This window comes from Toxotes jaculatrix, chromosome 3, assembly GCF_017976425.1.
Source record: "Toxotes jaculatrix isolate fToxJac2 chromosome 3, fToxJac2.pri, whole genome shotgun sequence".
Classification (NCBI taxonomy): Eukaryota; Metazoa; Chordata; class Actinopteri; family Toxotidae; genus Toxotes; species Toxotes jaculatrix.
Window position 1 is genome coordinate 8,043,003 of NC_054396.1, and position 10,593 is coordinate 8,053,595.

The 10,593-nt window shown below is 40.8% G+C and overlaps 2 protein-coding genes and 1 non-coding gene across 4 annotated transcripts; 1 reads left to right on the forward strand and 2 right to left on the reverse strand.

Moving 5' to 3' along the window:
• The first annotated feature begins 590 nt into the window (after positions 1 to 590).
• hmces (5-hydroxymethylcytosine binding, ES cell specific) lies at positions 591 to 3,219 on the forward strand. The gene is made up of 7 exons (XM_041033804.1): positions 591 to 732; positions 865 to 1,083; positions 1,510 to 1,653; positions 1,777 to 1,989; positions 2,316 to 2,470; positions 2,553 to 2,745; positions 2,866 to 3,219. The coding sequence occupies exons 2-7, from the start codon at positions 895 to 897 to the stop codon at positions 3,055 to 3,057; spliced, it is 1,086 nt and encodes a 361-aa protein (XP_040889738.1). The 5' UTR covers positions 591 to 732; positions 865 to 894; the 3' UTR covers positions 3,058 to 3,219.
• Positions 3,220 to 3,273: 54 nt separating this feature from the next.
• On the reverse strand, positions 3,274 to 8,776 carry rab7a (RAB7a, member RAS oncogene family). 2 transcript variants are annotated; one of them, XM_041033807.1, is made up of 6 exons: positions 8,422 to 8,776; positions 6,471 to 6,533; positions 6,110 to 6,236; positions 5,376 to 5,594; positions 5,066 to 5,194; positions 3,274 to 4,933 (listed from the first exon to the last, which is right to left on the reverse strand). In XM_041033807.1, exons 2-6 carry the CDS (start codon positions 6,521 to 6,523, stop codon positions 4,838 to 4,840), a joined length of 624 nt encoding a protein of 207 aa, XP_040889741.1. In that variant the 5' UTR covers positions 6,524 to 6,533; positions 8,422 to 8,776; the 3' UTR covers positions 3,274 to 4,837. The 2 variants fall into 2 exon arrangements, with proteins under 2 accessions (XP_040889741.1, XP_040889740.1); XM_041033806.1 differs by having other exon boundaries at positions 8,433 to 8,775.
• Positions 8,777 to 10,382: 1,606 nt separating this feature from the next.
• On the reverse strand, positions 10,383 to 10,455 carry trnaf-gaa. Its single transcript has one exon. It is a non-coding gene; the product is annotated as a tRNA-Phe (tRNA).
• Positions 10,456 to 10,593: the final 138 nt, after the last annotated feature.

A 10,593-nucleotide genomic window follows, 5' to 3' on the forward strand; every position in this document is an offset into this window, starting at 1 on the left:
TGAGGAACTCAATGTGCGCCCGACTCTCGACCTGTGTATTGTTGCCACGGCAACCCCTGGATAGCACCCGATGCTAACGCTAATGACAGTGAGAGCGTCCTTAAGGTTTCTGTTGGCACCAAGGTTATATTAGCTTACATATTATACATGACCGTGGCGTTGCTTAGTTTGACTTACTATCACCATTTTTAAAAAATCTTTGCTCATCATGTAGCCTACGTGTCTGTGGAAATATTCGACTCATTTTTGGAGTTTGTCACGTTATTTTATGAGTTATATGTAGCAGGGTATTCCGCATAAGACGCTTTTTTTTTAAATTAGTCACTTTTGACACCTAACTTCTGCTGTCGGCTATGTTTTTGAATGTGGGATTTTAACTCCATATTGTGGTGTTGGTACATCTACTGGCATATTAAATATCGAAGTACTTATTTCTTAAAACAGTAGACCTCGTATTGTAGAACATTTGAAAATGCTCTTTTATTTTGAATATTTCCCTCCCCTCCGACGCCATCTTGGCTCAGTAACTCACACGTAGGTTGGCGGGGCTGGTGTACGTCCGGTATCACGTGTTCAGCGCGCCAGTTCCTGCAGCTCTGCCCAGGCAAATCCCCGCACTACATTCGAATGAGTACAGCTGAGGACACGCATAGACGAACACGCCCAACATACATACATACACGTACTAGTAAAGCTCAACTTTACAATCTTTATCACAACACTTGAAAACAGGTAAACCTAGCAGTGTTTTTAAACGTTCACTTTGCAGCCAGCGAAGAAGAAACGTTTTGTCTCTTGACATTAATTTAAGCTAACGTGCTAATTCTGCAGAATATTTCTACCTGTGTTGAACCCTTTTCTCAGGTGTCTGAAAAGTCCCGTTGCAGCCGTAAAATGTGCGGAAGAACAGCTTGCACTCTTGCTCCTGACGAGGTGAGCCGAGCCTGCTCCTACAGAAACCGAAGAGGGCAGCGGAGACAGCCTCGCTGGAGGGATGGAGATGCGGACAAATACCGGCCCTCTTACAACAAGAACCCACAGTCCATGAGTCCCGTCCTGCTGTCCCAGAGGCATTTTGATGAGGTAAGAAGACCTGGGTCTTCTCGTACGTGAGTGATATTCATAAACTATTTCAAGTGAAGGACATTAAAGAGATAGGCATCATGTAAAGTTTTCACTCTGTAACGTCAAGAGACACATCCGGGAAAAAAAACTTTTGGTTGATAAAACTGTCAAGGTGAGGAGACAAGGAATGGATATTATCTACCTGTATAGTTACCCTGATGTATTCTGACTTTGATAACAACGAACAGTGAAAAATAATGTTAGTTTTAATGTGAATATACTTTTTGTAACCTTCATTACTGACACAAAACAATATACAGTACAATCAAGTGCAAACTAGCACAGTCTGGGAGCTAAGACAATTAACCACAGACATGAAAATATAAATGTTGTGTGTACTTATTGCATTATGGTGTAGATGCTGATGTTGTGTCCACTCCTCAGAGCGCTCCTGCAGATGAGTGTGTATTGGCCTTGATGCGTTGGGGTCTTGTACCTTCTTGGTTCAAGGAGGATCATCCGAGCAAGATGCACTATAGCACCAGCAACTGTCGCAGTGAGAATATACTGGAGAAGAAATCATACAAGGTGCATACAATTTGAGACACAGCAGAGTGGCAAGCTACTTACCTCTTTATTGTCATCATGCTTTATGTGTTGCGGGTCTGAGGACCAAGGAGTGTCTCTAATCAATTTACTTTCCTCCCAAAGCACCCCATGGTGAATGGACAGCGCTGCGTCATCCTGGCTGATGGTTTTTATGAGTGGAAGAAGCAGGAGAAAAACAAGCAGCCTTTCTTCATCTACTTTCCTCAGACTCAGAGATCCAGTCAGGAGAAAGTAAAGGATCAGGGTGACCCCATGGCCTCAGCTCGCAAAAAGAGTACGGAGACAGCGGAGGAGGCCTCCCTTGGCTTGACAGAGGTTCGTATTGGGTTTTCTATAACAATATAAGCACCATGAAAATTTGCTTTCATTCAGAACAAAGGTAGAATGCAGCTATGGCGGAAATTACCATGGCTGAAAATTTCCTGTGTGGGAGAGGACCCAAGGCAGAACTGTGCATGTGTCCACCAGGTGTTCCTTTAGCACTGAAAATTTTATGCAATACACCGTCTGGTTCAATTTTAATGTTAGTGTCAGGTTGTGGACTGAAAATACATAAACGACAAAGTCTGTGACCAGTATTTTCACAAAATCTGCTAATATTCACCATTTGATCTCACCAGTCTTTGCTGTGTGTTGGCCAGGGCGGGCAAGCACCAGGTGAATGGACTGGATGGAAGTTGCTGACTATGGCTGGACTGTTTGACTGCTGGACACCTCCAGGTGGTGGAGAACCCCTTTACAGTTACAGTATAATCACTGTGAATGCTTCCCCAAACCTGCAAAACATCCATGATAGGTAAGGACGGTTGATGGGCAAACATACTCCGTTCCATTTGTGTCTGTGTGAAATCATAACTCACTATGTGCTTGTGTTTTAGGATGCCAGCAATCCTGAATGGAGAGGAAGAAGTGAGAAGGTGGCTTGACTTTGGGCAGGTGAAGTCTCTTGATGCCCTGAAACTGCTCCAGCCTAAAAACATTCTGACCTTTCATCCTGTCTCTTCACTGGTAAACAACACACGCAACAATTCTCCAGAGTGCCTTCAGCCAGTGGATCTTGGCAGCAAAAAGGTATTAGATTTATTGTGGGTTTTCTTTTTTACTCACTTTGGTTGGAAAATCTAACCATACCAACCAGTTGTTTGGCCAGTAGAGAGGTTTCAGCTGACAAATCTGACCCTTGACCCCTAGGAGCCCAAGCCCACAGGCAGCAGTAAGATGATGAAGACCTGGCTGACAAGCAGTTCACCTTCAAAGAGGAAGGAGTCCAGCACATATGAGAGTAGAGAAAAGCAAGAAAGGAAGAAAGGGACTCAGCGCAAGTCTACAGGAGCACTTCAGCAGTGGTTTCAGCAGGCCAACAAGAAACCAAGAACCAAGTGAAGATATGAGCCGGGACTTTAAAACTTCAGTTTTGAAGACCATTGAGGCCGTAATTATTCTACTTGACTGTTTCTTTACATGTATGAGAAAAACATTCTAAGTTCAGGCTGTTGTTTGTATTAGTAAATGTCATAAATGTAATAAAAATCAGCTTCACAGATATGGCTCCATAGTTGAAGATTTCATTAATAAATGTCAGAAATGAACACAGTATGCTTTATTCAAGATTTTTATTACCCTTATTACTTGAAACGCAAAGACATTTTGAAACAATGTAGATGCTATGCATTTATCATATTTATAATATAATAATGATGAATGCCGATAACCCTCCCCCCTGCACATTTTTTTTCTTTTCAAAGTTACAGTATGTATGCTATCTTGTAATCTACAATGCATTTCAAAGTTTTAACATAATACGAACAGACAGTTAAAGATCTGATCGGTTAAAAGAAATGTCAAGCACTTAAACTGTTTGCCAACACGAGCAACTGGCAGAGTCAGATATGGAGATTTACAGCACAAGTTTTTGCCTTCCCCACACAATGATTGAGAGGTTTGCAAATATACAAAGTCTTGCAATAGTTGACAGTAAAAAGAAATGTCCTAGCTAATAGTACTGTTATGAATGATATTTATACTTGAGAAAAAAAACTCTCTCCTCTCCAGGACTATCAGGTAGAATGGCAGACTGTCTTGATTTGGTTCATTCTCATGTCAAATGTTGTACAAAGAATTATTGAATACAAGACAAACCTTCATTTCTCCAATAGAGGAACAGCAAATAACATGCTAGGGACAGCACGTCCATCAAGGAGCTGAGTCTGGATTCAGATGATGTCCTCAACCTGAGCTACAACTGCATTTATTGTGGCTCCAAAATGAAATATCTGAACAGGTCTTCAGTTATTGTTAAAAAAAAAAAAAAAGAAAAATCTATACACACTTGTCTGATGGACTTTTCACTGAATTGGATTTTTAATTCTATGCCAATTATGCAGAGAACCAGCAGGCAGCATATTAATGTGATTCACACATGCACCTTCACACATTCTGATCCTTCACTTCTTTAGCTCTGACTTCCTGTTTATGTATCAGAGTTTAAATTATTTTAAAGTTGCATGAGGTAAAGTGAAACCAGAGCAATGAGTGTTTCTCAAATTGAAACAAATTTAAGCCACAACACAAACGAATAAAATGGGGGGAGCAGTGTTTCCTGTATTCATGCAGCAGTGGCGGGCTGTCAAAGTAAGAAAACAACCACCACTGCTAAAGAAACGTTGATTAAAAAAACAACAAAAAAAACAAACAAAAAATAATTGCTTTACTCAAACACAAACATGTATAGAGATAATGCTTCAATTACCACTTAAAGTATCCAAATAAAAGCAGTTAGAACAAAAACTGGGTATGACAGCAGCAATATACATGGAACTGAAAATGAGATTTGCCCAAACCACCACTGCTATGAAAAAGTGTGTGAAAACACTGGGAAGTAATAAGCATCATACAAGTAAATGCCATAATGTTTCCTTAAGGTGATCTTTGGGCTAGGAGACGCATATTTTATAGAAAATGTGTGTGTTATGTATACATAAGGAGGTGACTGCAGCATGTTTGTGTGTGTAGTAGTATACTCTATGAGTGGGATGCTGCTTGTATGTTGGGCATTAGGGATTAACACAGTGGGCCATGGGAAAGGGGATATATAGACAAGGCAAGAAAGGGTAGTGAGGGCAGTGACAACCACCCGCCCCCCCCCCGATGATCCTCAGAGTCCTCAGCAGCTGCAGGTCTCCGCTGACGGCTTGGCTCGCTCATTCCTGTCCAGCTTTATCGGCTCAGGAAACTCGTTGTACAGCTCCACTTCAGTCTCCTGAAATAAGACATTACAGTCGAGTGACTGGTCACCATCTCTCAGCTTCCATGTTAACATGATGAAAAAGTCTCAACATTGAAGAGACTGGGTCAAATTGCCTACTAGGATTTCTTGCTGGCCTCTTTTTACCTGTTTAAGAGCGTTACGTGCAATAGTCTGGAAGGCCTGCTCCACATTGATTGCCTCCTTGGCGCTGGTTTCGAAATATGGGATGTTGTTCTTGCTCTGACACCAAGCCTGTGCTCGCTTAGTTGTTACCTGAAACACAAGGGAGCTGAGGTTACACTTAGAAAACATGAGGACATGACAATGAACTTCCATTATAAAGTCTGAACCAAATTTTAAAGCTTCAGTACTTTCTAACCACAACCACACATCTCCTAGAAAAAAAAAAAACAAATGGTGCACATCAGTGCTAATACACATAAAACTGCCCCACCTGTCTGTTCTCCAAGTCGATCTTGTTGCCCAGCACCACAAAGGGGAAATTCTCGGGGTCTCGAGGGCTGGCCTGGATCAAGAACTCGTCCCTCCAACTGTCTAGAGTCTTGAAGGTGTTGGGTGCTGTCACGTCAAACACCAGGACGCAGCAGTCTGCTCCACGGTAGAATGCTACACCCAAGGACTGGAACCTCTCCTGACCTGCTGTGTCCCAAATCTAAGACACAAATAAAGGAGACAGACTGAAGTAAAGGAACAATCAAGGAAAACATACTAAGTTTACACACACAAAATAATCTGATCCCTGAACGAGATAAAGTTAGCCTTTTGACTTTAGAGTTTACGTGAGTCACAAGAACCAGATCTCCCTCATGACCTGTGTTTACACTATGTGATTTGAAGTCCGTAGGTATGCGTGTGGCGTAGCAGTTCATTTATCAGTGATAAAAGTTTTGCTGCAATTTTGAAATCATTTGTTAATCTGACATCACCTCAAGTCTGAATGTAAATGCAACAGACTCTCTATCCTGCAAAACATTCATTTTCTCAGTGGTAACCCATTAGAACACTTGCAAATCAATCATTAGTGTGAGCAATAAAAATGTTTTTTTTTTTGGTATCACATTTTATTAGCCTTTTGCTGTACTCTGACTGTTTTACGTGTGATAATAATGTGTCAATGAGATAGACTACATCAGTGTGGCATTCCTGTGGGAATTATTTCCTCAGTACCTGCATTGTGACAAGTCTGTCATCAACCATGACTTCTTTCGTCAGGAAATCAGCACCTATTGTGGCTTTGTACTGGTTACTGAACTTCTTATTCACATACTGGTTCATCAATGAGGTCTTCCCAACTCTAAAGAAAAAAAAAAAAACACAAGACAACATTCAGAACATACACTGGGCAGAAGCAAGTAAAACAGAAAATGCCCCTGTGATTAACTGATTGGTGAAGCACAAAAAATGTTTGTTGTTTGCTGTATTAGAGCAGGTATATTACTATCAGACAAGATTCAATACCCTAAATCCTAAATCAGTGTCTTCTTTACAATGAGCCAGGAGGAATCACTTAGAGTTTAATATCACTCACCCAGAGTCTCCAAGGATGATGACTTTGAGTAGTACTTTCTTCCTTGACGTCATTGTGCCACAGCTATTTAAAAAAAAAAATTGATTAGAGGGGAGAAGAACACTCCAAACAGAAGCAGACCAGTGCTGGAATTGTTCAAAGGAGATGGATACAGCTTTGATGACCCTTTTGATAAGGGCCAACAGCTTTCGCTGAAACATGATTAAATCTGTGAGCATCTCAAAATGCACTCCAATGAAATGGGCGAGTTCTAGGAATGAAACCAAGTGCAATGTCTGCTATAGTACAGTTTGCTTCACAAAGAAAAAAAATACACTAATGGGGTGTTAACAATATGCTGCACTGCAATGTACCATGAGTCACTAAATACAATTCTTTAAAGAAACAATTCACTACACTTTTTTTTTAAATAAATATGTTGAACAATGCAGTGCTGGGATTGTTGAGCTGAGACGACATCTGCTATTTTTGTCATGCCAGCTGGTTGTTTTTGTTTTACTGTAAAGCGCTGATTTTATGATATTTGTGCTTCTGGCAAACCATTCAATGGGAAAAAATGACATTGTTTCATTATCAAGTTACAATTCTTGTAAATTTATAAAGCTGAACATTACAATAGATCAGACCATGGATTGTGTTAATCATTACAAGTCTATACAACAATGTGTCATGATGACTTCCTCTCTGAGATCTGTACTTGTCCTACCAAACAGGCAGGGGTTACACAATTTTTTGTAAAAACTACAAATAAACAGCAGCAACATCTTATTTATTAAGTTTGGAAGCACAGACTCTCTTATATTGGCCTTAACTTCAGCTCTTCTTCTTCAAATGTTTTATCTCCTTCCCCCATTTGACTAACTCTTATTTCTGTGATGTAAATCCAAGGTCCCTGATGAATTTCTCTAAATTCATCCCCTTAACTTTTCCTTTGGGTTTTCACTTAATATCATGCAGAAATGTGTCTTTTTTCATTAATGAGAAACCTTTGAAATTGAAATCACATTTTGTTAATGAATAGTCTGGATCATTAGAAGTACATTATACTGTTGGGCTAAAATTCATGGCTGATCAAACATTCTCATCTTTGAGCCTGCTCAAGACACTACTAAGCATTTCTAACTTTGGCTGAGTGTGCTCTGTAATGATAAACCACCTCATACAGCTGTAATGAACAAAGTCCAAACTCTGTTACGGAAGGGCTTTAAATCATCATTCCAATCAGGTTAGACCTCAGAGCAAAACAAAACAAAACAAAACAAAACAAAAAACAGTCTTATCCACACAAAACGTAACGTGTGCAGTCTCTTATGTGAACAAAAAGCCACTGCTTGAATCCATGTCGGTGCTACTACGAGGAAAAAGTGGAAAAGAGATCTCGGTGCGGTTCTCATAATCTGCACCCCATGACACTGTGTCAGGGACTGATCACATGGTTTAAAAACACAGGACTAACGGAACCATGACTTGGCAAGCATGATTAGCACAGCGAGTACATTAGTTGGATTCAACACACATACCGGTATAATCCATAGCTGGGATCAATCTGTCGACCTATCTGGTTGTGAATATTTACACTTAATAAAGCAGCAGAGAGTCCTGTCTCAACATTTTACCTAACGACCATAAAGACATCAAAAACAGTTGCAAAGGCTTAGCAAGGGAGAATATGCACTACATCTGGAGATCAAATGCTAGATAGGTGGTAAGCAAATAGTAGAAAACAGTGAGAGATGCCTTGGGGAAACAGTATTATTATTCAATACAAAATCTTTTCAAAACAATCGTTTTAAATACCGTCTCCACTAACAATTATCTTTTACAGTGACACTTCTTAATTTAAGCTAACGTTTGGTTAGCTGACCAGGGTGTTTTAACAAATGTGAAACTCAGTTAACGACAGCTATATCGTTAACATACATCTTTAGTAACAACCAACAGCTTAAGTCACCTCAAACCAACCTGGGCGATGATCCTGTGGTAAAAAAAAATCTCAAAAGTGGACTTTTCCTCTGCCTTGGCTGGGGAGCGTTAGCTAACGCGCAGGCTAGCTAACAGGCTAACAGCTGCTATAAATGTCTGCCGTTGACAAAACAACACGTTTAGAGCGTCGACAGCCAAATTATCTCTGGCAGCTAGCCTCGCAGCTAACTCTGCTTGTCAAAACCAACACTGACACTACCGAGGCGTATCTCCCTTTGTGTAACAGAGGCGAATCGGTACAACGGTCTGTATCGCCCTGCTCCCCGTTGACGCTTGCTTTCCCCGACAAGCTAACGTGCTAGCAGCTAACCGAGATCTGTGCACTTCCTCCAAAACAAGCTCTGTCGGTGAGCGCTGACGTCACGTTCAGGACACGCCTGGCTGCACACGACCTGAGAAACCACACACACACACACACACACACACACACACACACACACACACACACACAACTGTCACCAACACATTTGCTGATTTCTCTATAGCAGATCACATGCATGGTCATATAACATACAGTACACACAGTGTACAGTTCCAGTTTCTGTTACCTGTTGCATTATTGCTCCACGGGCAACAATAATACAGCGACAATAAAGAAATAAAAAGCCATCTGATGATCGCTTTATATCCAATTAGATCCAGACCTGGCCCTCATCTACAGGCTTATTGCAAGCAACGCGTGTGAAATGTTTCTTTCTTTTCTTTTCTTTTTTTAGACCAGAATAACCTCTTACCTGAATAACCCCTCCTACTCGCTGCAGTGACTGGTTCCTCACTGCTGTCCTTGACTCCACACATGTCCACCCACTTATATCACATCCTTATGCCAGCAAATTGTTGCTGTTTGCCAGTGGTGCCACCCCATGAGAGGTCTTTGCTCGACAGGGCACCTCTGCTTGCTCTTAATCCACACTGCAGCTGTGGTGTTTCCTTAGCAGCTGATCTCTTGGCTCTTGGAGCCAGTTTATTAAGGTAGCAGCTTTCTTTCTTTCTTTTTTTTTATTTGGAAAAGGCATTTTCTTTCAAACTCGTCAAAAAATACAAAACTGATATTTTCCATAGTCCTTTTCCAGTTTTTTCCAACGTTTGCAGAAGTCACAGTTTGTGTGGTAAAGGACAGTCCTTTGGGCGTTTCATCCATACTCACCTTCCTATGAACATGTCCTTATGTACTCCTCTGAATTCCAGGTTCAGCACATTTACACACTAGTACAACTATACTCTCTTCTGCTCACATGCCTACAACTTACTTAACTGTGCAGGTTTCTACCACATCTATCTCACATTCTTAAGGTAGCAGCTTTCATGCCCTCTTCTGGCAAGTTTACAATACTAGCTGTGTATTTGATGATGACTAATGTGGCCAGTCTCCAGTATTTTATGCCTCCTTATTGTTGTGTTAAAGGAACTAAATGCCTAGTTACATTCAAGGAATTTAACAAGACTTCCACTGCTCCATAATTATATAATCTATTCCATTATGTTGTAAACTACGTCCTCAGTACCCAGACTGTATTTACACAGGTCATCAGATTTCTATTTTGCTGCCAATAAAGGACTAATATTATGATTTTCTTAATGTTTCTGGGAGGTTGAAAAACATGTAACATTCAGCAAACCTTCAGAGAATGTTCCCTAAAGGTGTCACAAAATAACCTTTAGAGAACCTTCAGAGGAAGTAACTTTGAGGGAGACCGGAGAACCAGAAGGTTACCTGTTTGCTGTGACTGTCTTTGAACTAGGTCCCGAGGCTTGGTATTCAAATATGAATAGAACAATGTACCTGATCTATACTTCATTTGCTATTGTGGATTTAGCAAACACGTATTTGACAGATTATAGCCTCGATATAAAACCCTTGTAGTAATGATTAACGTAATGTGGATGCAAAAGTGACTATTGGCACAACCTTTTATAGCCACAACTCACTGCCGAAACCCGGGATCGAACCAGGGACCTTTAGATCTTCAGTCTAACGCTCTCCCAACTGAGCTATTTCGGCTTGATAAACACCATGCGGCGTACCACGAGAGTATAATGACGACATGTCAAGTCTGATAAACTTCACATAAACAGTAAACTGCTAAAGTTCACTACAACAGACGTTTCCTGGTTAGTCGGTCCAACACGGACCAATACA

What these genes read in the sequence shown, in the direction of transcription:
- rab7a (XM_041033807.1), bottom strand. Translation starts at nt 6,523, where the DNA reads ATGACGTCAAGGAAGAAAGTACTACTCAAAGTCATCATCCTTGGAGAC. An exon ending in ATCATCCTTGGAGACTCTGG is followed by an intron (nt 6,237 to 6,470) that starts GTGAGTGATATT and finishes TTTTTTCTTTAG; the next exon opens with AGTTGGGAAGACCTCATTGA. An exon ending in ACAGACTTGTCACAATGCAG is followed by an intron (nt 5,595 to 6,109) that starts GTACTGAGGAAA and finishes TTTGTGTCTTAG; the next exon opens with ATTTGGGACACAGCAGGTCA.
- hmces (XM_041033804.1), top strand. Translation starts at nt 895, where the DNA reads ATGTGCGGAAGAACAGCTTGCACTCTTGCTCCTGACGAGGTGAGCCGA. An exon ending in CCCAGAGGCATTTTGATGAG is followed by an intron (nt 1,084 to 1,509) that starts GTAAGAAGACCT and finishes TCCACTCCTCAG; the next exon opens with AGCGCTCCTGCAGATGAGTG. An exon ending in CCTCCCTTGGCTTGACAGAG is followed by an intron (nt 1,990 to 2,315) that starts GTTCGTATTGGG and finishes TGTGTTGGCCAG; the next exon opens with GGCGGGCAAGCACCAGGTGA.